This window comes from Dreissena polymorpha, chromosome 16, assembly GCF_020536995.1.
Source record: "Dreissena polymorpha isolate Duluth1 chromosome 16, UMN_Dpol_1.0, whole genome shotgun sequence".
Taxonomy (NCBI): domain Eukaryota; kingdom Metazoa; phylum Mollusca; class Bivalvia; order Myida; family Dreissenidae; genus Dreissena; species Dreissena polymorpha.
In genome coordinates this window covers 17495233-17522893 of record NC_068370.1, presented here as the reverse complement: position 1 = coordinate 17522893, position 27661 = coordinate 17495233, and the positions used below count along the sequence as shown (strand labels likewise).

General features: G+C 36.2%; 1 protein-coding gene across 5 annotated transcripts in view; it reads left to right on the top strand.

Annotated features, from left to right (window-relative positions):
- LOC127862292 (E3 ubiquitin-protein ligase Rnf220-like) overlaps positions 1-27661 on the top strand; it is a 46966-nt gene that overhangs the window by 14692 nt on the left and 4613 nt on the right. For all 5 annotated transcript variants that reach the window (XR_008040535.1, XR_008040534.1, XR_008040533.1 and 2 more), the window contains 8 exons: positions 243-285; positions 5370-5444; positions 15868-15910; positions 18787-18902; positions 21224-21353; positions 23799-23898; positions 24377-24463; positions 27000-27052. Coding sequence is in view for 2 of the 5 variants with exons in the window: in XM_052401365.1 (XP_052257325.1) it covers positions 243-285; positions 5370-5444; positions 15868-15910; positions 18787-18902; positions 21224-21353; positions 23799-23898; positions 24377-24463; positions 27000-27052 (647 nt within the window). In the remaining 3 variants the exon portion in view is untranslated. The remainder of the gene's footprint in view (positions 1-242; positions 286-5369; positions 5445-15867; positions 15911-18786; positions 18903-21223; positions 21354-23798; positions 23899-24376; positions 24464-26999; positions 27053-27661) is intronic.

The following is a 27661-nucleotide window of genomic DNA, read 5'->3' as shown; positions in this document are numbered from 1 at the left end:
TCCACCAACTGGGCCATGTCTGTTTTTGTATAACACATTCTTGTTATTATAATGATAGCAATAATAATAATGATATGCATTTTAATCAATATAACCAAATACTTCTGCTGTTTATTAAATATGTTTAGAAAGCACATCCCCCCCCCCCCCCCCAATACAAAAATTAAATAAAATTTTGAAAAAAATCAGTCTTTTGTCCAGAATGTTCATAACACAAACATGATTAGTAATTTTTTTTCCAGAGGTGTCCGCAAATCTAGGGAGACCACTCCGCAAGGCAGAAAGGTAAACAAAAAATACATTTTAATTTATTTTGTTTTCTCAATGTAAGTTCTTTGCTTGCTTATTTAGCAATAACCCAATTGACCAGTCGCCAAAGTATCGATCACTCCGCCCACATTCTTCGATCAGCAAATCAGATATCGATTTTTCACACACCCCTCAGCAACGCTTATCTGGCCGCCATTTTGTCCGACAAACAAAGTGTATCGTACATATGGAATGGACGTAATTTTAAAGAGTTTACACAGATTTTATATCAAATGCATGATCATTACTGTTCGATCATTATTCAAAATTGTAGGTGCTATACATACGTTAAAAAAGGTTATTATTTTATCTTTATTTCTTGAACATATGAACGAGTAATGAGAAAACAAACACAATAAATAGTGTAACCACACCAGTTGTGTGTTCTATAAAACGTGTTATACCGTTTGATGAACAATATTATTAAGCAATTTGGGCAACATAATAATTGCCACACGTGCTTATTAATCTCAGCGTAATTGTCGATGATTAATAAATGACAGTATGTGGCGTGGATCTCAGAATGAATGAACATTAAGGCATTGTTAGGTACTGTACACAAGAAAAGAAATATTTAATTACTTAAATGATTTCCAATTATATATTTATTTTCTGTGGATCAAAAACAATGGAAATCATTATAAATTGTTAACTTAAATATTGTTTTAACTTAAGTTAAAACAACAAAAAGGTGATTTCAACGCGGCTTAGCTAGCTTAAAGCGACTTCAAGTGTAAAATGTAAGGCTTATAATACAACAACAACAACAACATTTCTAGTACAACATATATTGATACGGGGAGAAATCAAATGTGAAAATTGCAATTAACATATAAGGGCCATCTTGCTATAAATAAACAAATGCATAATATGCTAAATGTATTCAATTCGAATGTTCGTGAACAGCACCGTAATACCAAAATTTCATTTTTCGATAGTGAAATGTAGCAGGTTCCCATTTAACATAAATGTAAAATTCATATTAGATCTGTTAATGAAACCACGAAATTAGGCCTGTATTATATTATGGTTACAATCAAAATTTAATTTATATCTAAATTTAAAAAATCGGTGTCTTTTTAAAAATAATACAATAAAACAAAGATCTAATCATTTTTAATAAACAAAAAACCCATCATGATATGGATGTGTCATTTGCATTTAATACAAATATTTTCAAAATTATATATGAATAGCAACCGGATTCACTGCCAGACGGTTTTAATACAAGTTCAAAATCAATATGAAATAAATGATCATTTTTACCACTGATTTTTCATCAACTTCCTATAATATGTATAAGAAACGTTTCTGATAGTTAACTCATTTATTTTGATTACGCCATTTCTCTCTAAAGCATTTATGATTGTATTAAAGTCGTACAAAGCAGTTTAGTTTAGTGTGCGGCTTTAATAAAAAGAGCATGATACATCGTTACAAGTATAGTATTTCACTCAAGTAATGCGCTATAATTGCGATCTGCTTGTCGGAGTTTTCTAATCACTAGACCACGTGACTATGTGGGCGGAGCGATCGATAATTTGGCGACTGGTCAATTACAGCAAATGTTCCTGTTACAGAAATGTATATTGGATGGAACAAGTTCTTCCCCAAACCACACATAATTCATATCAAAGCCTGTCATGGAGCACAATGTATTGAGAATTTGGCTGTGTTAAAACGCTGTTGTGTTTAATGGGTATGAAAAAAATGTAAAGTATTTTTAGAGGTGCATAAAATATAATTTTTAAATAATGATCCCAGACAAAACTCGTTTACAACATAATTCAAATAAAAAAATAAGGATAATTGTTACAGAATGGACATCAACATTGAATAATCTTTGAATGCAGTTGAAAATCATGATAAAATTGAGATGACACTTCTGTATTATATCAAGATTTATCTTTGTGCACTGGACAAGGTGTTATAAGATTTATCTTTGTGCACTGGACAAGGTGTTATAAGATTCTTTCTTTTGTTGTTGTTTCTACCTACCCGTACCTACATCAATGAATTATTTGTCATAAACAGAACTGATATTGTTCTTGGATTCAAGCAGACTTCAGTTTTTCATGTGAATATATATCATACATCAGTGTCACAGATTGTAGAGTTAAACACCCAAGTGGCTTTTGGTTTCAGTGAATTAAAGTGAATCATAGATTAGAAGATAATAATAATAGTGTTATAAATTTGATAATGCATATAACATAAGTTTTCATTGAAATTTAAGCAAAAAAATGTAATCGATCCTGAGGGCATTTAGAATATCTTTCTTAAGCGACCGAGAATGTAAAACTTAGTTTTTTAAGTGCGCATGGTCTTTGCATCAGCTTACCTGCTTTGCGTGTGTCATTTGCATTTGAAATATTCAAATAACAGACTGTCGTTCACGAGCTTAGAAATAAAAAATCAGTCGGTTTAACATACACATTGTTGGGCTGCATTTGCATTGATGTGGCTAAACACCTGGCAGATACAGAGTGATACATTCCTTGCCATGATCCCAGATGTCCGGCCTTAAAAAGATTACTAACATGACACTTGGCAAACAGTGTAAAGTTAATGATCAGCCCATATGCCGTAAAGGGAATTACCTATGATGAGAAATATGACAAAAACGTAAATAATCTAAGCTTCTTTAGGGCAGTCTGGTTTACAAAAAAATCCAGTGCCCTGGTCACTTTCTGTTGACTGGACGCAATACATTCGGTATTGATTGGCAATTCTGATCAAAAGTAAATAATTTAAGATTTCAGTTGACACTTTATTAAGTTGCGATCTTAAGACAAGTATTGGGAGCCATGGACAGCTGATAAGTTTTTCCTTGTAGATAAATTGAAAAACAGCAACAACAACGAACAAACAGAAATTTATGTCATAAGCTTATGCTAATGATAAACTCACTTCAAAGGTATGTCTAGGATGCTTTTAAATTTTTGCAATCTTGTCCCTAAGAATGATATGCCTTTGATGCTTAGAATAAAAAAAATACAACAATTTATGCTTGGGGTAAATAGTTGACATCAATACTTTGCTACTACTACATTCCAGTGGTTGCTCTTGAACGGAGTTGTTTTTGTTTTTTCATTTTCAATTTTGATTTCATGTTTCATACACAAAATGTTGGTAGTGCATGTAGTAGGTTGCTTCAAACATAATATGTATTTAGTTTTGTTAATGCCCTAATGTCCTTCTTCCAGTCACTAGCAACTACCAGTATATTAAACCTTAAAGCCCTTACATGGCCATTTCTATGTTATTATATCATGAAACCAAAATAGTATTGTTTATTTTATTATCTATAGACTATAATTTCAAACAAAAAACTAATTTGTGGATTGTTTAAAAATAAACATTATTAACCCATTAATGCCTAGCATCTAGAAAAAAGGCCTTGGTAAACAGCATAGACCCAGATGAGATGCCGCATAAGAAATATTCTAAATATAGAAATAAATATACTAGACATCCCTAATTTTGGAAATAAATTGATCCAATTTAGAAGGATGGGAGAGTCCACTAGGCCTACATGGGTTAAATAATTGCTTTTTGTGATTTTTATACCCCCACAAACGAAGTTTAGGGGGGTATATAGGAGTGAGCTTGTCTGTCGGTCTGTCGGTCGGTCCGTATTAAGTGTCCGCTCTCTATTTCAAGAAGTTTTCATCCGATCTTCACCAAACTTGGTCAGAAGTTGTATCTACATGATGTCTAGGCCAAGTCTGTCGGTCTGTCGGTCGGTCCGTATTAAGTGTCCGCTCTCTATTTCAAGAAGTTTTCATCCGATCTTCACCAAACTTGGTCAGAAGTTGTATCTACATGATGTCTAGGCCAAGTTCGAACATGGGCCTTGTCGGGTCAAAAACAAGGTCAGGGGTCACTTAGTGTGTTTTAAACCTCACCATGTTGTCCGCTCTCTAATTCAAGTAGTTTTTATCCAATCTTCACCAAAATTGGTCAGAAGTTGTATCTTGATAATGTCTAGAGCAAGTTTGAATATGGGTCATGCCGGGTCAAAAACAAGGTCACGGGGTCACTTAGGATGTTTTAAACATCACAATGTTGTCCGCTCTCTAATTCAAGTAGTTTTCATCCGATCTTCACCAAACTTGGTCAGAAGTTGTATCTAGATGATCTTAAGGCCAAGTTCGAACATAGGCCTTGCCGGGTCAAAAACTGGGTCACGGGGTCACTTAGTACGTTTTACACATTGAGCATGGTGTCCGTTCTCTATTTCAAGTAGTTTAAATCTGATCTTTACCACACTTGGTCAGAAGTTGTAACTGGATGATATGTAGGTCAAGTTCGAACATGGGCCATGCCGGGTCAAAAACAAGGTTACGGGGTCACTTAGGGCGTTTTAAACATCACAATGTTGTCCGCTCTCTAATTCAAGTAGTTTTCATCCAATCTTCACCAAACTTGGTCAGAAGTTGTATCTAGATAATGTCTAGGTCAAGTTTGAATATGGGTCATGCCGGGTCAAAAACTAGGTCACGGGGTATCTTAGTGCATTTTAAACCTCACCATGTTGTCCGCTCTCTAATTCAAGTAGTTTTCATCCAATCCTCACCAAACTTGGTCACAAGTTTTATCTAAATGGTCTCTAGGACAAGTTTGAACATGGGCCATTCGGGGCCTAAAACTAGGTCACGGGGTCACTTAGTGCGTTTTTTAACATTCAGCATGGTGTCTGCTCTCTAATTCAAGTAGTTTACATCCGATCTTCACCAAACTGGGTCAGAAGTTTTATGGAGATGATCTTAAGGCCAAGTTAGAACATGGGCCTTTCTGGGTAAAAAACTAGGTCAAGGGGTCACTTAGTGCGTTTTAAAAATTGAGCATGGTGTCCGCTGTTTTTTGTGAAGACGACATGCAAAATATAATTTGTCAATGCGGCATGTGGGGGTATTCGTCACGTCTGTGACAAAGCTCTAGTTTTATGTAAAGTAGTTTTAGTATATGATTCACTGTGATAAACTTTTTCTCATGAGATATAAATACACAATGTAAACATAATTTTGTCATGAAACTGATACTTTATTTCCTTATAGATGCAGCCATCACCAAGTTCTTGTCGTGGCAAAGACTCACCCGGGTTGGCCGCCGCTTCACACGCCAGATATGAGGTCAGTGCTTGCAACTATTTTGGATGGGAAAAGGGGCACACCGTAGTCCAGCTTCTTGGAGGGATCTTTATTTTAACATGATAACTCAGAGCATTTTAAATAGATGAAGATTAAAATTCTTCTTCTTTTCTTACCAAATATGCAAATCTTTGTTGCTTTAAATCATGGGTATTAGTCTACCAGAACTGTGTGAACTTTGTGTAATTATACCCTCACAAACGAAGTTTAGGGGGGTATATAGGAGTCTGTCCGTCAGTCGGTCGGTCGGTCGGCCTGTCTGTCTGTCGGTCCGTATTAAGTGTCCGCTCTCTAATTCAAGTAGTTTTCATCCGATCTTCACCAAACTTGGTCAGAAGTTGTATCTACATGATGTCAAGGCCAAGTTCCAACATGGGCCTCGCCGGGTCAAAAACTAGGTCACGGGGTCACATAGTGCGTTTTTAACATTCAGCATGTTGTCCGCTCTCTAATTCAAGTAGTTTTCATCCGATCTTCACCAAACTTGGTCAGAAGTTGTATCTAGATGATCTTAAGGCCGAGTTCGAACATGGGCCTTGCCGGGTCAAAAACTAGGTCAAGGGGTCACTTAGTGCGTTTTTTAACATTCAGCATGGTGTCCTCTCTCTTATTCAAGTAGTTTTCATCTGATCTTCACCAAACTTGGTTAGAAGTTTTATCTAGATGATCTGAAGGCCAAGTTCGAACATGGGCCATGCCAGATCAAAAACTAGGTCACAGGGTCACTTAGTACGTTTTACACTTTGAGCATGATGCCCGCTCTCTATTTCAAGTAGTTTAAATCCGATCTTCACCACACTTGGTCAGAAGTTGTAACTAGATGATGTGTAGGTCAAGTTCAAACATGGGCCATGCTAGTGCTGCAACAATATACCGGTATATCGGTATATATCACAATACGCAATCCGCATATTGTATTGCGATACGATTTTCATCATACCGGTACGAAAATTTTACAAAAATTCATTCACATTTCGTCCAGTAAAGCCATTCGAAATAATGATAACAAGGTAAACAAAACAAAGCAGTGTAAATAATTTTTTCGTAAAAATAGCATTCTGAAAAGTGTATTATACGGAGTAGCGTTGTTACATCAGAGCATTCGTTCGATGCTTTTGAACAGATTATCGTTGAATTAATTGTGCACAGCTGTAAATGTTTCGTTCGATTCTGAATTGAGCATTATTAAATTTGCAATCCGAATTTCGGTAATACGCTTCCAAATTTTAATGCTTATGCGACAATACAAAATTCTACCGTCAAATAAAAAGTGCTTTATCCTTTGTCTCAATAAAAAGCGCGCGAAAATTATGCAGACATGTAGAATGTCGCATGGAAAGTATGGGTGTATTTTGTGTTGTATAAAAACGGGAACATCTCGTCAGGTGAATTACGCGTGTTCAGTGGAAAAAAACCGCCCCGGTTGGACGTTATTTCATCACATCTTTAAATAGTAACAAATGCCAAAATGTATTTGATACTTAAGAAAATTTGCGAATGTTTGTGTTTCTTGTTATTCTTGAGCACATTTATAGTAAATATTTACCAGAATTTGCTTTAAAACTGGAATATACGGGATTATTGGGTAATTGGCAAGTTATAATTTTGGTACAAGTTAGCAATATATTGCGATATATTGCAATACGGGTTTTTGAACTGACAATATATTGCAATACGGTTTTTGGCGTATTGTTGCAGCACTAGGCCATGCCGGGTCAAAAACTAGGTCACGGGGTCACTTAGTGTGTTTTAAACCTCACCATGTTGTCGGCTTTCTAATTCAAGTAGTTTTTATCCAATCTTCACTTAACTTGGTCAGAAGTTGTATCTAAATGATGTCTAGGTCAAGTTTGAATATGGGTCATACTGGGTCAAAAACTAGGTCATGGGGTATCTTAGTGCGTTTTTTAACATTCAGCATGGTGTCCGCTCTCTAATTCAAGTAGTTTACATCCTATCTTCACCAAACTTGGTCAGAAGTTTTATGGAGATGATCTTAAGGCCAAGTTAGAACATGGGCCTTTCTAGGTCAAAAACTAGGTCAAGGGGTCACTTAGTGCGTTTTAAAAATTGAGCATGGTGTCCGCTGTTTTTTGTGAAGACGACATGCAAAATATTATGTGTCAATGCGGCATGTGGGGGTATTTGTCACGTCTGTGACAAAGCTCTAGTTTCGCCTAATTTCAAAAATTTCACTTGAATATTTTCCACATGTGTGGATTAAACTTCAAAACTTCTAAATTAAATGTCTCAACGGAAAAGAGGTAAAAAATCTCTTATATCAATATAGGTCCCTGGTTTAAATCTAGCCTTATACAAATGTTATATTCAATATTGTTTACTTGCTATTTTATTTATATATTTACTTTTCTAAATACAAAAAGGCAAATAATTTACCTGCTATTATGTTTACTTTAGACTTTTCCAAAAACAATGTGGTAAATAGATACATAAAATGAAATTGAAAAAAAGGAAAAAGTACGATTAAGTTCCTTGAATTCCCCTGTCAACATTTTCCCTGTCTTGAAAAATGCATTTTGAATTCTAATATTTAGGTGAGTAGTTTTCTTCCCTATCTAGTATGTATGTACCATATAAACATATTGTTTGTTCCACTGTGATTTGATTATGAACTGCCGTCTTTATCCTAATAAACGCTCACGCCCTAATAAACGCGCCCCTATCGTATAATAAAATGAAGGAGTGTTCTTCAAGTATACATTGTAATACACTGCTGTTTGGACTTTGCAATGCCCCATCTACATTTCAACATTGCATGGAAATGATACTGAAAGGAGATAACAATGAGAAACCATTCTCATATACTTGGATGATATCATTATAATGAGTACAACATTTCCAGAGCACCTATCAAGAATTGAAGAAGTCCTTAAGAGGTTGGTTTGAAACTTAAACCATCAAAATGCGAACTGTTTCAACCAGAGGTCCTTTTTCTTGGGCACGTAGCCAAGAGAGATGGTCTACGGTCAAACCCCAGGCTAGTGGAATCGATCCGGAACTGGAAAGAATCCACAAATGTGAAGGAAATCCAGCACTGTGTAGGGTTATGCCTAATACTGGTAAACATATTTTAGGTGTTGGCTCATATTATACCTAAAGGGGGGTGAAATAAACGCGCCCTCTTTGTGATTTGCATCTCGCCCCGGCGCGTTTATTAGGATAAAGACGGTATACTTAATATTCACACAAACTTAAGTGTGCACAATTTACTATTCTATATGATAACTCGGTATTCTGAATGTGATTGCTAATGTTTGTATTTTTGATGCAGAATACCATGTCTCGAGGAAATATGCAAAGAACAAACAGAAATTAAAAATGTTGTATTACAGTTAAAATAACTGGCTCAAAATATTCCTGGCTCAAATTTGTTGAGTCAAATGTCTATGCATCCAAACATAAAATAGTATTCATTGTTTATTAATTTAAATTAAGAAAACTGCATATATTATAAATCAAATTTTACATGTGTAAACATGTTTACTGCTAAATTGTCATTTTCAAAAAATAGAATTCTGTTTGTTTGGTTTCGATCATATGTTTTGACAATGTATTGCAAGTTATATTGTTTACAAGCAATTTTTTTTTTAGAGAGAAGAAATTAAAATCTAACTTCTAATAATAATAAAAAAAATTACATTACATGTAAATGTTTATTAAGTTTTTGTGTGTTTTCAATTCTTCATGTTACAGTTGTATAGCTTAATGTACTGCAGTAAAACAAAACTATTTCTCATTCAGTAGTTGTGGGATATTTCCCACAAATATTTGGAGGACATGCTTAAATTTAGGGACAAGTCCTGTCTCTAGTAATTAAATTGTTTTATCCCTCTATGTTGCAAAGTGGATCATCTGGTGAAATGGGTCCAAAATGATCTCATTGGATAAATCTGTGTCTCTGTAACCAATGAAACTGCAATTAATCATCTTGTGGGTAGACAGTTCTAGTGCTGTTTGTTTTATATTGTTCCATTAATTAGTGCAGCTGCGTGAAAATGGAGCAGCTTTTCAATCGTATTTCCTCCATAATTTGGTCTTAATCAATTTATGGCTAAGGAAGTCTTGATGAAAAATTGACCGGCTTTTCAAACTTGTCAATTTTGGTCACTTTTCAGGGCAAGGGCTAGTTAATTCCAAATTGATTTGCCAAAGTACTTAGTCCACTAAAGGTGCATAATTGACACATAATTTTTCAATTTTTCTTGAAATCTTATTATCAGCCTATGTGACCATAGACTCTGACAAACGGCATTGTGGTTGTCTTGATTGTTTGAATAAAATTGCATCACAATCAATAGGTCTGGTAATTTATTTATTTATGGATTAACCTTCTATTCATCTTGTTTTCTCCAAAAGAGTGCTCTATCTTTATGATGATAATTGACAGAGTAAAATTAATTATAGATAAGAATGAATTGCATATTGATATTTGTAATACCTACAGTGGGTTACTTTATTGAAGAAGATAAATATACAGTTGACGTTGAATTAAAGGATTTCAGGGGGTACCTGTCTAAAATAACTGTGACTTTCTGTCCATTATTTACAAAATCAACCTTAATCAAGAGATGCAAGCTTGGGTCTTTACCAACTCTTTCTGAGCTTATGTGTGAAAAGCTCGCAATTCAATGGTCGGAAATGACAGAGCTATCATTTTCTGCTTAAGACTTAAAATTGATGATTCGACATGCTGTAAATTGTTGATTGACGCATAGATCAAACGGGTATTTGCGGTGACAATTTACTATGAAGCGACATCAAAGGTGGCTGCTAATCCAGAGTTTAGTGAAGACTCGAGTCAATTCCGACAGTAGCTTATCAAATATCCATTATACTTCAGCTGGGATTAGTGTTGTACTTTCAACAACTCCCTTCTACATTTATAACATATTTTTGTCTTGAAAATCCATTTTTCTAATGGATCAAGGCTGACATTTTTTAAATATTTTTGAACAGATGAAATATATGTATTTTGACAAATATTACAATTGAAAGTTATTTAAGCTCATGCATTAATTTGATTTCTTTTACAACTTATTTTAAATTGTATATTATAAATTTTAAATATTATTTTAAATATTTAAATTGTGAAAGGCATAAAATATCGTTTTTATGCAATTTTTGTTTTAATTAAATGGTATGTTGAAATGGATTTTTTTTTTTTAGAAGGGGAGAATATTTACTCAATATGTGAAGTATTTTTTATTTAAGAAAAGTTAAAATGAATTAATTCTTTACTTTAATACCACGACTGAAAAAAGAATTGGCAGACAAGCTGATCCCTATAAATGTATATTTTTTTTTTTCTTTGATCTTCAGTTAAAATGCTAGAGTGTTGTTATTTTATTTCATATTAATTTACATGTACTGTTTGGATTATTAAATGATATGCACTTGCATTCATTACAGCTTTCATTATTAATGATGTGATATATTTAAGGATTGTATTTTTAAAGGTGTCAATTTGAGTAACATATTAATTTAAATTCATTGCAAACAAATGAAATTAAGGATATATATAACTTTTGTTTTCATTGTTAGTTAAATGAAATTTACTATGACACGGTACATGTGTATGACACATTTAACAATGAAAGCTATTCTCTTGGTCTTTGTGAAAGAAGTTGCACCAATTTTAAATGATTTCATTTCCTTAGGGGGAATCATTAATAATATATTATGCAGTTCAGTAATGCAACACTACACCACAAAAAATGATCAGTTTAGCGGGGAAGTTATGTTTATACATATGGTTTGATATAACAAGGGCCTGCCATTAAGGTGAATCCGATAGGTTATCAATTGGCAGGCAATATTCAGGGGCACCCTGTTTTCTCGTCCACATGATAGGTGCTGTCAAAGGCAAACACCACCAGGCATAGATCAAACGAAATCTACCTTTCCAATTAGAGACAAAACACACACACACTGTCTCTGTTTTTGAAGAGATAAAAGGAAACCTGTGCAAGTTCTGCTAATAGATTTTGACAGGGTGATGTCACTGATCAGATTTCTTACCAAATACAGCCAAAATACCCTTTAGACTTAGAGACTCTTGAATTTCGACAATTGAATCTGACAGCAGCAGTATTGTCACTGGCACATAAGGTTTGGTGATTCCCGCCAGTGTTATCTCTATCTACTGTTACCTCAAGCGTATTATGTTTCTGGTGAGGTTGTCACTAAATGGCAAAGTGACTGTGAATGATAGCTTAAATGTGGACAAGAGGTACTTGAGTTGTCTCGTTTACGCATTACTTAGAGTATATCATTTATGTTACCATCTTTTATAAGACATTGCTTGGCGTACGGGGGAAGCTTTGTTGTAAAAAGATATTTTCATTTGAGAAGTTATTAAAATTTCCTAGCTTGTTTGCACCTAAGATAATTGTTTTTCGCTGATATTTTATACTTTGGTTCATGACATGTTTATTGAGACAATTTAAATTTTGTTTTGATTTGTGATGAATATTCACTTTTTTGCATGCAATTAACCATGTTTTCTTAAGTTACCATGACAATTGTCATATCTGTGTTATATAATATTAATTCAAACATACTGAATGTAAATGTTGAAGACTTATTTATTAGATGGGAAACTTTAGAAACTTGAGAAATTCCCCCAATTCATGAAAACCTGGAATGATGTATAGAAACTGTTGCTGTTTTTTCTAAAACCCTTCATTATAATTGAAATTGAGATTTATAGGGACTATAATTAAAGAGCCATTATGACTACTTTTGTGACATCTAATATCAATGACTTTGTTTGCAACTTTCATTTAATATTGTCTCTTTGGGGCAATTTAAACACCTTTGCCTTCATTATGGCTCTCTGAGTGAGTTATTGCATGTAAGGCCATAATTATCAGACACCAACACATTTCACTGATTTCTACAACTGTTGTCGAATATTCTTTTTCACTAAATTGGCCAATATTTTACAAATTTACAGTTTGACAGTTTATCTTTAAATTATTGAAATAGGAACTGTACTGACTTTCTCCATTCATTGGGAGTTAGGAATGATGAATAGGACATCAGATTTGATCACAGCCCATTATCTGTGAAACATAATCGGTACAGAGCTGTTGCAGAGGGTTCCCTACGGACAAGTTCTCACAAATGTGCCATTGTACGATTTCTGCCCGGCTGCAGAGTGCAGTCTTAATACATTATTAATAACCTTGTTTGGGTCTTTTGGTTATGTTTGTTAAAAAAAAACTACATTTATTTTCAAATTAAATGGATCGCTCTAAGGCGTGGAAAAGCAGCTTTAACTTCAAAGATGTTATTCAATTGAATCTAAGTTTCCGTGCTTTATGGGGATCATATTTTTGGAGATGGAACAGTGACTGATTGATGTCGGATATAAATCCATTGTTAACATTGTGATATGTTCAGCAATCAAATGAAGTCAAACATAAATAAAGACTTGATGTAAATTGTGATTGCCCTTGCTGGTGCCTGTTGTTAGGTATAAATATTCATAATGTCCAAATAATTCTTTTGAAATTCTCAAAAAATGCTAATTGAGCTTCTCAATTATAAATGACTCTAGATTGTGTTGGGAAACTAAAAGGTGAACTAGCGGAATACTAGACCTTTGGCAAGTTGAGGCAAGATGGTCTGGTTCATGCCAATTTCAATTGCTTCCTTATGTGTTATCAATTTACCGTAATTACTCTATGTTTTCGGACACTTAAAAATAATTATTTTTTGTCGTGTCCGAAAACTTAGATACGAAAAATATTAACAAAATACAGGTGTCCGAAAACTTAGAGTCGAAAATGGAAGTGTTCAAAAATAGCGTCAATTGTATCTACCACTACCGGTAATAGCACGCGCTTGTAAAATACCATGCCGTATAGTATAAATTACAGTTATACATGTTTGCACTGCATTTTAAATAATTGTAAATGCTTAATTTAGTTGACAGAAAGTTACTTCAAGGTTGTACTTTGACCAACGAGTTCAAAATTAAGCATGTGATGTACCTATACACGCTTGTATGAACCTGTAATTAACGCAATAAAAAAGCAAACTATGAATTCTTTGTTTGTTCATTTCCGATAGTTGTTGTGTAACACCTTCCATTGTTCGTAAAACTTGTAATAGGGTGCATCACAATTTGAAACATTTAGTATTTGTCACAGTAATTTTACTGAGAAGGGGTAGTACCATTGCGGTAGATAATTGAACTGTTAATTGGCACTACCCCTGGTAATTGTCATAACGCTTATGCTATCGGGCGAAACCATTGTTTAATACCGGTTTACAAGGTTATTTACCCAATAACGCAAATGTAATGGTCCATTGCCCTCAGGCATGCACCCGCAATGTTTTATGATGTTAATCTGGTTGTAAAACCCCATGATCCAAGTGTCATTAGATATCGAAAACAGGTTAGAAATTTGGTAAAATAGCGCTGTATAATATACTGTCCGAAAACTTAGAGACATAAATAACGGACGAAAACTCGTGTGTCCGAAAATAAAGAGTCACGAAAAATAATTATTTTTGCTAAAAAAGGGGGTGTCCGAAAACTTAAGAGTGTCCGAAAACATAGAGTAATTACGGTATATGATTTGGGATGTTATCAATTAAGAGTTAGGAGGGAATAGAGTGGAAACTGTTGTATAATATGCTTCACATTCCAATATCAGATACAATGGTTTCTCACTTACACTTAATTAATTCACTGTAGCATCTCACAAAAATAAGTAATATGAAATGTAAACAAAATAAATAGTTTTAATAGAATTTTTTTTTTTCTCTATGTATATGGACACTTTGCAATTGTAAATCTGAAATTGTAAGTTTCTGTTCCTGTATTAAATACAATGTTTATATTGTTGATGGTATCAGTGTAGCTGGTTTTTGTTTGTGAAATTCGATTGTAAGAGATTAACACTGCAGTTTATTTTTGTTTGAAATTCATATGAAAGCCTTATATGATATTTGAGTATTAATTGTGTATCAGTAAAATTGATATTGGTTTATTCAATATATACACTAGACATACAGTCCATGAGTGTACATGATCAAAACAAAGTAATATATATAAAGGCATGACATGTGATCAGTATTGAATTTCATAAACTGTTTAATAAAGTATCAATGCATAAAAAGGTATAGGACAATTGGATTACAGCATTTGGAATCTATTTAACAATGCAATAACAATGACATCAAAAACAACAAAGACAAATACCATATACATGATTGATACTTCATTATTGTTATCATATTTTTGTGTCAAGAGTTTTACCAAACATATCAAGTACCGGTAAGTCATGTAGATCTAAGTCTCAATATAAGTTTTAAATAGGCACAAGAAAACTCTATTGCAGCATAAGTTACTTGTTAATTGACAAACATTAATTTAGTTACATATCCTTGGAAAACCTTGGACTTTTTATGTACAGAAATGCTACTTTAAATGAGTGGATATATATGTCCATAAATCATGGTAGTGATTAGCCTGTATATTGTGGCAATTAGCCTCTGGATGGTACCAAGTTAGACATTTAAGTGCATGAACAAGGATCCTGTCCCCATAGATAACCAAAAATGTTGGGTAATTGGCGTGGACCGACTTTCAATTGATGCTTGATTAATTAACTGGCTGTTAAGGTGTACTTGGTTACCTTTTATCTCTGGAAATTTAATATCTTGTTCATAAACTGGCTTTTTGTTGGGTAACTTTTGTCAACTTGATTTGTGATTAATTACTGGGCATATTTGCCCAGTGCTTCTGTACAGTAGTTCAGAACATGCAAGGATTTGCATGAAAGCAAGAACATTTTCTTTGTGATTAGAAGCTAATTTTCTTCAAGTTGTTTTCAGCAAATATTTCTTAAATCATGCTGTTATTGGTGAATTTGAATTTAATTAAAAATGTAAAGAACATATGACACTCGATGTTATCGCGATGCACCATAAAGTATTTTATATTACAAAAGTTCCAAAAGGCAACATTCATCGATCACAGATTACTATCTTAAAGTACTTTTTAATATAATTGGAATTTGTTATTCTTTGTCAATGAAATTTTACAAATATACAAAAAATGTAGTCTTCAATTTTGTTACGAGTAGAATGTAAGGTACACAATTAAAACTTTTTTTTACATTTTTTTTGCAATTTCTTGTGGGTCAATTAAGCAACTTAATTAAAATATTTTACAACACAAAGCCATTTGGACAAGCTATTTCAAGTGTTTATTTTTCATCACAAAATTATTAGAATACCTATTCCCCAAGGTGGAACAAGTCAATTAAGCAAATAAAGTAAACATATTTGTGACTTTGAGAACTTGTATGGGAGAACTCAGAGATGTTTGATCTCTCGTTGAAGTGCATATTATTTGTGTCTCCTTCAGAACTACTTGAGGATCCAGTGCAATAGACAGTCCCGTCTTGGAGGTGAGTTGAACACAAACTTCTTTGATTAGCCCTCCTTGTACACTTGACTAAATGTGCAACATGGATTTAGGCAAAATCCCCACATCACAGAGTAGGCCTTGTCATTTGATACTCATTTTTTACAATCTGATTCTGATTTATTAGCCAAAAAATGCTAGGGAACAATTTGATCAAAAAAAGTATATCTAGTTGTTAGTTTATACAGTTAAACAGAAACATGGAATTATTAAATATTTTAATACACCATTTTTCGTACCCAAACTACAAATAAATGAAGTTTTTTTGGTTTATCTTTGTAACTCTGGCTTTGCCCTTTATTGACGTTTATCAACAATCATTGTGGATAAATTACCTGTCAATAGACCCGAATAAATAAAATTCTCTTACTGCATTGGTCATATTGAAAATGATAGAAACACACTACACTGCATTGCGTTTTGCCAGCACGCTACCACACACTACACTGCATTGCGTTTTGCCACCACGCTACCACAATGTTGAGTGTGAACCTATAGAAACATACTACACTGCATTGCGTTTTGCCACCACGCTACCACAATGTTGAGTGTGAACCTATAGAAACACACTACACTGCATTGCGTTTTGCCACCACGCTACCACAATGTTGAGTGTGAACCTATAGAAACACACTACACTGCATTGCGTTTTGCCACCACGCTACCACAATGTTGAGTGTGAACCTATAGAAACACACTACACTGCATTGCGTTTTGCCACCACGCTACCACAATGTTGAGTGTGAACCTATAGAAACACACTACACTGCATTGCGTTTTGCCACCACACTACCACAATGTTGAGTGTGAACCTATAGAAACACACTACACTGCATTGCGTTTTGCCACCACACTACCACAATGTTGAGTGTGAACCTATAAACACACTACACTGCATTGCGTTTTGCCACCACGCTACCACAATGTTGAGTGTGAACCTATAGAAACACACTACACTGCATTGCGTTTTGCCACCACGCTACCACAATATGATAGAAACACACTACACTGCATTGCGTTTTGCCACCACGCTACCACAATGTTGAGTGTGAACCTATAGAAACACACTACACTGCATTGCGTTTTGCCACCACACTACCACACACTACACTGCATTGCGTTTTGCCACCACGCTACCACAATGTTGAGTGTGAACCTATAGAAACACACTACACTGCATTGCGTTTTGCCACCACGCTACAACAATGTTGAGTGTGAACCTATAGAAACACACTACACTGCATTGCGTTTTGACACCACGCTACCACAATGTTGAGTGTGAACCTATAAACACACTACACTGCATTGCGTTTTGCCACCACGCTACCACAATGTTGAGTGTGAACCTATAGAAACACACTACACTGCATTGCGTTTTGCCACCACGCTACCACAATGTTGAGTGTGAACCTATAGAAACACACTACACTGCATTGCGTTTTGCCACCACGCTACCACAATGTTGAGTGTGAACCTATAGAAACACACTACACTGCATTGCGTTTTGCCACCACACTACCACAATGTTGAGTGTGAACCTATAGAAACACACTACACTGCATTGCGTTTTGCCACCACGCTACCACAATATGATAGAAACACACTACACTGCATTGCGTTTTGCCACCACGCTACCACAATGATAGAAACACACTACACTGCATTGCGTTTTGCCACCACGCTACCACAATGATAGAAACACACTACACTGCATTGCGTTTTGCCACCACGCTACCACAATGTTGAGTGTGAACCTATAGAAACACACTACACTGCATTGCGTTTTGCCACCACGCTACCACAATGATAGAAACACACTACACTGCATTGCGTTTTGCCACCACGCTACCACACACTACACTGCATTGCGTTTTGCCACCACGCTACCACACACTACACTGCATTGCGTTTTGCCACCATGCTACCACAATGTTGAGTGTGAACCTATAGAAACACACTTCACTGCATTGCGTTTTGCCACCACGCTACCACAATGTTGAGTGTGAACCTATAGAAACACACTACACTGCATTGCGTTTTGCCACCACGCTACCACACACTACACTGCATTGCGTTTTGCCACCACGCTACCACACACTACACTGCATTCATTTTGCCACCACACTACCACACACTACACTGCATTGCGTTTTGCCACCACGCTACCACAATGTTGAGTAGAAACACACTACACTGCATTGCAATTTGCCACCACACTACCACAATGTTGAGTAGAAACACACTACACTGCATTGCAATTTGCCACCACACTACCACAATGTAAACACACTACACTGCATTGCGTTTTGCCACCACGCTACCACAATGTTGAGTGTGAACCTATAGAAACACACTACACTGCATTGCGTTTTGCCACCACGCTACCACAATGTTGAGTGTGAACCTATAGAAACACACTACACTGCATTGCGTTTTGCCACCACGCTACCACAATGTTGAGTGTGAACCTATAAACACACTACACTGCATTGCGTTTTGCCACCACGCTACCACAATGTTGAGTGTGAACCTATTGTATCTCATAATTAATAGAGAGGGTCAACACTCAACACCCCAAATCTGTAGATTATGTGATGTCCCTTTATATTAGCCAGAGCATGTATTCACATCAGCTGAGTTCTTACATTTTACAATTATTTTCATATTAGATTGTGGGCACGTATATATTTCATATCATGTAATTATAGCTATTTCCTTTTTTCCCGACCATGATATACTTACAAAGAGTCATGGTTGATAGTTTTATATTTTTATACAAACATTTTAATTTATGTAGATTATTATCTCAAAAACCGTAACCAAAGCAACATAACTATGTATTGCGATTGAATGTTGCAGCGCGGAGTCGTAGCCGCAAGAAGCGCCAGGAGGAGACGGTGTGTCCAGTGTGCAACAAGAAGGTCACCGGGACACCAGAGGAGCTGAATGAACACGTCGAACTCTGTCTGAAAAAGGTTTGCTGTAGTATCAACCTTTCCCCGTTCAAAAGCAAAACAGAAATAGCTATATGCAAGCGGCAACTCACTGGCTGTTCAGCTTTAATGCAATTTGCTGCTTATCAATATCTTAGGTTTAGAAATGAAGTTTCTTGGATTTTTGGTTTGTGTGTCTACCTAAATGACTAACATATGAAGTGTGAGTTTCGTTCGGCACATTGATTTTTTGGGAAGTAATGGGCATCGACTTAATTTTTTTCTCTATTATTACCATTTTCTGGAGTATTTTTCCTAAATGATTTCAGTTATTTACCTGACTTTTGGTTTACGAGTCTACCTAAATGACTTGACAAGTTTGAGTTGTTTTCCTGTCCTCTGATTTTAAGCAAAGTGACAAGCCATAGAATTTTCTCTAGAATAACAGTTCTGTTGACATTTTTCCTTAACCCTTGCAAATATTGACCTGCTTTTGGTGTGTGACATGACTTTTGACAAGTTTGAGTTTTGTTCCAGTCCTTTGATTTTTTACGAAGTTACAGGCCTTGGACTTCTTTCTTTAAAATTACATTTCCGGAATGTTTTCTCAAATGAGTTCAGATACTGTCTTAGGCCTGTAAATTTGTCAAATATCAATGCACCATACATCATAATGTTTTCAATTGGGATATAGCTTCTATGTGGCTTTAAAGTGCAGTAAGGGAATTGGGTTTCACAAACGCAGCTCTGTTTTGTTTGTGATGGTGTTGTGTTTATGAGCAAAAAGCTGAGTAATGTTCTGTCTAGAATGTTACTGCGTCAACAATGCCTGGGATTTACTTTTCTTCCAAAACTGGGCCTTCCTGTGCTGTTTTATCACTGCTGAATTCGGTCCTGATATAGTGATATAAAAAATCCCATTTGTGGTTTAGATACAGAACTACTATAAACATTAGGATTTTTACAGTTATCTTCTGTATCATTCAAAGCAAATGTTTAAATATTTTTTTCATTCGCATTAATGGTTTTCAAAATATCTCAATATCGTTGTGCTTTTTGCTAATAGCAATGAACTCCCAAGTAAAATAACTCTTGAATGCATATTTTATTATCCCCCGCCAGAGGCAGAGGGATATTGATTTGGCGTTGTCCGTCCGTCCGGCTGTCCGTCCGTCCGTCCGGCACTTTTGTGTCCGGAGCCATATCTTGGAAGTTCTTTGGTGGATTTCATTTAAACTTGGTATGAGTATATATATGCATAAGAGGATGATGCACGCCAAATGGCATTGTACACCATCTGTTAAAAACAGACTTATGGCCCTTTGTATCTTGAAAAAATGCTTTTTAGTGTCCGGAGCCATATCTTGGAAGTTCTTTGGCGGATTTCATTGAAACTTGGTATGAGTATATATATGCATAGGAGGATGATGCACGCCAAATGGCATTGTACACCATCTGTTAAAAACAGACTTATGGCCCTTTGTATCTTGAAAAAATGCTTTTTACTATAGGCACTTTTGTGTCCGGAGCCATATCTTTGAAGTGCTTTGGCGGATTTCATTTAAACTTGGTATGAGTATATATATGCATAAGAGGATGGCGTGGGTATGAGTATATATATGCATAAGAGGATGATGCACGCCAAATGGCATTGTACACCATCTGTTAAAAACAGACTTATGGCCCTTTGTATCTTGAAAAAATGCTTTTTACTATAGGCATTTTTGTGTCCGGAGCCATATCTTGGAAGCGCGTTTTTGTGAAAATGCACGACTTATTAATTCACCTAAATAAATTGTGAAGGCTTAAGAACCTTCCTTTGTCTTAGTTTTGTGTTATTGTCCTCCGTCCATCCATCTATCATTATGTTCATCCGTCCAATTTGCACCCATCCTCAAACAAAGCATATGTTGCGGGGGATACCTTGGGCCTTTCAGGCCCTCTTGTTGAACATTAATGAGTTGTCTAGTATATCTGTGATAAAAATTACGGCATAACAAAACTCCTTTATTTTGTTGTGTGAACAATTTTGTTTAAAAAATTATTCTGAAAAAGGGTTATTCAAATTAATGTGCTACCTTAAAGCTGTGTAGATTGTGAGACTTCTCCTTGAAGGCTGTATACATTATGAGGCTGTTGTTTTAAAGCTGCATACATAGTTTACCTCTCCTTTAATGGTGTTTACATAATGTGATGAAGGCAGAGAACATTGTGAGGCTGTTCTTTTAAAGCCTGGTATATAGTTATACCGTTCCTTAAAGGAGTGTGCACAGCTCCTTGATGGCTGTAAACAATGTCAGACTCCTTCAAAGTTGTGTGCAATGGGACACCTTGTATGTAACCATGGAATACCTGTGTTTCAGCGAGATGAGGAGGATGGTGTAATGGTTGACGTGGAAACGGATGGCGAGGATAACCTTGGTTACGAGGAATACACATGGGCTGGGCAAACCAGGATACGAGCATCCACCATGCTGGACGGTGGATATGCAGGTATTGGGAACTCTCAAACAGATTGAATTTTATTTAGGATATTCTTTAGATGCAGAAAAGCAGGGTTACTTTTGTCCTTAAAAGAGTTGCGAATATAGTGGAATTAATGTGTGATGAAAATACATATTGAAATTTCAGTACTTCTTTCAACTCCCTGTTAGACCTGTAGCATCTCTTTTGTTAGACCTGTATTCACTTCCCAGCTATGCCTGTATCATCTTCCCAGCTATGCCTGTATCATCTTCCCAGCTATGCCTGTATCATCTTCCCAGCTATGCCTGTATCATCTTCCCAGCTATGCCTGTATCATCTTCCCAGCTATGCCTGTATCATCTTCCCAGCTATGCCTGTATCATCTTCCCAGCTATGCCTGTATCATCTTCCCAGCTATGCCTGTATCATCTTCCCAGCTATACCTGTATCATCTTCCCAGCTATGCCTGTATCATCTTCCCAGCTATGCCTGTATCATCTTCCCAGCTATGCCTGTATCATCTTCCCAGCTATGCATGTATCATCTTCCCAGCTATGCCTGTATCATCTTCCCAGCTATGCCTGTATCATCTTCCCAGCTATGCCTGTATCATCTTCCCAGCTATGCCTGTATCATCTTCCCAGCTATGCCTGTATCATCTTCCCAGCTATGCCTGTATCATCTTCCCAGCTATGCCTGTATTCACTTCCCAGCTATACCTGTATCATCTTCCCTGCTATGCCTGTATCATCTTCCCAGCTATGCCTGTATCATCTTCCCAGCTATGCCTGTATCATCTTCCCAGCTATGCCTGTATCATCTTCCCAGCTATGCCTGTATCATCTTCCCAGCTATGCCTGTATCATCTTCCCAGCTATACCTGTATCATCTTCCCAGCTATGCCTGTATCATCTTCCCAGCTATGCCTGTATCATCTTCCAGCTATGCCTGTATCATCTTCCCAGCTATGCCTGTATCATCTTCCCAGCTATGCCTGTATCATCTTCCCAGCTATGCCTGTATCATCTTCCCAGCTATGCCTGTATCATCTTCCCAGCTATGCCTGTATCATCTTCCCTGCTATGCCTGTATTCACTTCCCAGCTATGCCTGTATCATCTTCCCTGCTATGCCTGTATCATCTTCCCAGCTATGCCTGTATCATCTTCCCAGCTATGCCTGTATCATCTTCCCAGCTATGCCTGTATCATCTTCCCAGCTATGCCTGTATTCACTTCCCAGCTATGCCTGTATCATCTTCCCTGCTATGCCTGTATCATCTTCCCTGCTATGCCTGTATCATCTTCCCAGCTATGCCTGTATCATCTTCCCAGCTATGCCTGTATCATCTTCCCTGCTATGCCTGCATTATCACTTCTGCTATGCCTTTATTACCTCTCCTGCTTTACATTTATTACCTCCCCTGCTATACCTGTTTTACCTCCCCTGCTATGCCTGTATTGCTTCCCCTGCTATGCCTATATTACCTCCCCTGCAATGCCTGTATTACCTCCCCTGCTATGCCTGTATTACCTCCTCTGCTATGCCTGTATTACCTCCCCTGCTATGTCTTTATTACCTCCTCTGCTATGCCTGTATTACCTCTCCTGCTTTACATGTATTACCTTACCTGCTAGGGTAGCACACCACGGTAGAAACACTCTCTCGGAGCCTCGGACGCCTTCTTGATCTCCACCAAGCCCAATTCAGAAAAGGACGAACGTGCAATCATAAAAACACATTCACTGCACACAAGTAGTCTAAAACTTACATTTAAGATAGCATAAGGAACCTGTACAGGTGATACTATTGACAAAAATGAAAGAATGGCAAGGCCGCAAACAGGGGCTTCAAAATCAATACCTTGACGAAAGTGGCCGGGGACGAATGAAACAAAATGATAGCTGCTTTTGGAATAATATTTTTACACGCAAAACATAGCACAACCCTTCAAACCATGAATAAATACCAAGTTTCCTAGTGTTTTTTGCGTAATTATTCACAGCATGACCCTACTAGCGATGCCAGCTTAAATATAACCCAAAATACAATATGCCTACCGCAGTTGTCATTCCTGAGTAACAAAGAACAAAAGTATGTGAAGAGGTCATGACACCACAGTTTCGCATTTTAAAATGGTCATATTCTTAGGATTTAATGCAATTTGGGGGTACAATAAGACCTATTACCTTCATATTTGACATGGAAACCTACCCTTTCCCAATATTTTACTTTTTGACCGTGGCCAATTCGAATATTCTGCTTCCTTCTATGGTGTGCTACCTAGGCATGTAGTACCTCCCCTGCTATGCCTGTATTACCTCCCCTGCTATGCCTGTATTACCTCACCTGCTAGACTTGTATTACATCCCCTGCTATACCTGTATTCCCTTCCCTGCTATGGCTGTATTACCTCCCCTGCTATACCTGTATTATCTCCAACACTATATCTGTACTAATTTACATGTTTCAGGCACAGGTTTCCAGGTTGCAGGGTGCAGTAGTGAAGGGCTGGATGAGGATGCAGATCTCAATGTTGATGATGACGATTCAGAAAAATATGGGAAACCTCAGTATCTTTTGGACTGGAAATAAATTCCAAGTAGTTAGTCAATTTCATGCACAGTTTTGTATTCAATACAAATATTTTTGGGAGCTTATTTAGATGAATATCTTTCTTTTGGTCGCAGATTTTACTTATTAGTCAGTACTCATCTAAGCACTGTCAAAGACCTATAAAATACACGTATTTTATAGGTCTTTGGCACTGTTGACAAAACATTGTCAATATGAACACACTGTATATATTTCAGACTTATCCTCCCGCGGGCTGGGCCTTGTTTTTATCATGTTCTGTTGCCCCTGGTAAAGGATTCCTTCCAAAATATAATGAATAAGACCAAATCAATTAATATGAAAAAAGCGGTTAATTTTAAAAGAAATAAACTCCATTGTTTTATTACGGTATAGATCATAGTATAGCAAGCTTCCCATGATTCCATATGCTGTATGTTTTTATGACACACTACATTCCTTGATGTTGTTGCTAAGATACAGTGAAGCAGACGTGATTCCGTGTGCGTCTGATGAGCCTGGTGAAGATCAGGAGAGGGAAGCCCTCAGGGGAGCTGTACTCAGGTACTGGTGTATGCAACTTTAGTTATTGTTAAATGAAGATTGTTCTGTGAAAACTGGGCTTAATGCATGTGTCTAAAGGTACTGTATACTGCACAGGCTAATTTTGGACAACATATTCCACTTTTATAGTTTTTATGCCCCCAAAGGGTAGTGGGGGACATATTGTTTTTGCCCTGTCTGTTGGTCTGTTGGTTGGTTGGTCTGTTGGTTGGTTGGTTGGTTGGTTGGTTGGTTGGTTTGCGCCAACTTTAACATTTGCAATAACTTTTGCAATATTGAAGATAGGAACTTGATATTTGGCATGCATATGTATCTCATGGAGCTGCACATTTTGAGTGGTGAAAGGTCAAGGTCATCCTTCAAGGTCAAAGGTGAAATACATGGGTCAAAATCGCTCATTTAATGTACACTTTTGCAGTAATTCAATATTCAAGATAGCAACTTGATATTTGGCATGCATGTGTATCTCATGGAGCTGCACAATTTGAGTGGTGAAAGGTCAAGGTCATCCTTCAAGGTCAGATGTCATATATATGTGGCCAAAATCGCTCATTTTATGAGTACTTTTGCAATATTGAAGATAGCAACTTGATATTTGGCATGCATGTGTATCTCATGGAGCTGCACATTTTGAGTGGTGAAAGGTCAAGGTCATCCTTCAAGGTCAGAGGTTAAATATATGTGGCCCAAATCGCTAATTTTATGAATACTTTTGCAATATTGAAGATAGGCAACTTGATATTTGGCATGCATGTGTATCTCATGGAGCTGCACATTTTGAGTGGTGAAAGGTCAAAGTCATCCTTCAAGGTCAAATATATGGGTCAAAATTGCTCATGTAATGTCACTTCTGCAATATTGAAGCTAGCAATTTTATATTTGAAATGCATGTGTATCTCATGGAGCTGCACATTTTGAGTGGTAAAGGGTCAAGGTCAAGGTCATCCTACAAGGTCAAACGTCATATAGGGGGACATTGTGTTTCACAAACACATCTTGTTGAACTGTCCATCTGTCTGTCTGTCCATCAGTAAGTCAGTCTGTCCATCCGTCCTAAAACTTTAACCTTGGTCATTACTTTTGCTATATTGAAGATAGCAACTTGATATTTGGCATGCATGTGCAGCTTCATGAGATACACATGCACGTCCTCTTTTGATTGGTGAAAGGTCAAGGTCATCCTTCAAGGTCAAAGGTCAAATGTATGGCTTTAAAGTGGCCGAGAAGGGGGCATTGTGTTTCTGACAAACACATATCTTGTTCTTTTAAAGGAGGTCTCTTCTAAATGAAAATCCAGTTTAGGCGGAAAGTGTAGTCACTGATTGGTGTGGGAGGAATGTTCAATCAAATATTTCTTTGTTACAACTTGGAAAATCTGAACTAACCATGATGAGGTTATTCCTAAACACTCTTGACAAGCTGAAGTTGTACTAGTACAGTCAAAATAGAGAACAGCGGTCAGTCAAGAGAAATGTTGTACTAGTACAGTCAAAATAGAGAACAGCGGTCAATCTAGTACAGTCAAAATAGAGAACAGCGGTCAGTCAAGGGAAATGGTCAAAGTGATCGTTGTCGACAAGTGAACACTGTTTTCGGATCACCACTTTTCAGATGGTTGGTCAGTTGGAAGTATTGCTTCGTCGTTACCCCAGCCTGTCTTAACACTTGTGTAAAACAATGGCTCATTTCCTATAACTCAGCATAATAACGTAAATAACTTCTATAGAATAATACAGAATAATATCTAAAAAATTGATTTAATTTCATACCAATTTTTAAACCAAATCTATGACTTTATCAACCATAGTATTGTTGTTTACTCGTGCATCTCGTTCATTCACTAAATCAGACAGTTGGTGTTACATTCATTGGGAGATATTTTTAAATAAAGGTTGTCAAGTGTCATTGACGTCACTTCCAAAAAAGTATAAAAAGCGGATTCGCTGTCAAAAACCGAAAGTACTGTATAACTTTAATTGTTCTCATTCAAAGAAAATGACGCAAAAATCTTGTAAAAATTTATTTAGATTGTTATAAAAGTTGCAATTCAATATCTTTTTTTTCTTAATAGACGATAATTGCTACTTTTACACATTGTTATTTTTACTTGCTCCTGTTTTGTTTGTGTTTTTACTCTTCACAACTCGAAACAACGTACTCGTGACCGTTGTTCTCAGTTTGAAAATGACTTTCAGAGTGAAATAAACTGGCTGTTAGCAGTTGACCGTTATTCTCAAGTGTTATATAGAGTTATTTTTATCAGGGGGGAATCCAAACTGACTGTTGTCTGCAATTGACTGTTGTTCTCAGTTGACCGCTTGGCCAGTTTTTACTGTATATTTTAACATAAATTATCTCTGAGGATAATAGTGATTTTGATTTTCTTTATATAAGTGCATCATTTCACTAATTTGAGTCTGATAGGAATAAATGTTTGCCTTACTACATCTGTATTTACTTTTACAGTTATATTTCACTGATATTTCCATTTAAAGCAGTGAAGAGCTTATTATCACGACAGTTTTCCTCTTTCCAGTGCTGCCGATCTGCCGTCCCATCTGTCAAACCAAGATCGACTGGTGGAAACAGGTACATGCACTTCTTTTTTAAAGTCTGAGTTTGAAATAACATGAACATGTACTTGGGCCACAGTATCAACAGTTTCTAGTTACATGCATACATAAACAAATTTAACAAACATAAAACATATAAACCCAGGTAATAGTTTTTAAACTTAAGTCTTTATATTGACACTTATTTTGAATTCTAGTTGTGTATTTGTGAAGATCTGATAATTCATTTTAGTTATGTCTGAATGTTTATATCCCAGCAAATAAACCTCTTAAACTAATATGTTCCTTAGATCAAAACTTCATGAAAAATTGAAAGGAAATTAATTTTTTTTCTCTGAATTAATGTATCATAGAGATTGGAGCTTATTTTTTTTCTTCATAAATTACTTGCATTCTCACTTAAATTTACAATTAAAGTAATTTGTATAAGCCCTTCAACTGAGCTATATAGAAATGCTTTTGAGTCCTTTTTTAGCTCATCTATTTTTTGTAAAAAAAATTATGAGCTGTTGTCATCACCTTGGTGTCGGCGTCTGCATCGGCGTCCGGTTAAGTTTTGTGTTTAGGTCCACTTTTGTCATAAAGTATCAAAGCTATTGCATTCAAACTTGGTACACTTACTTAC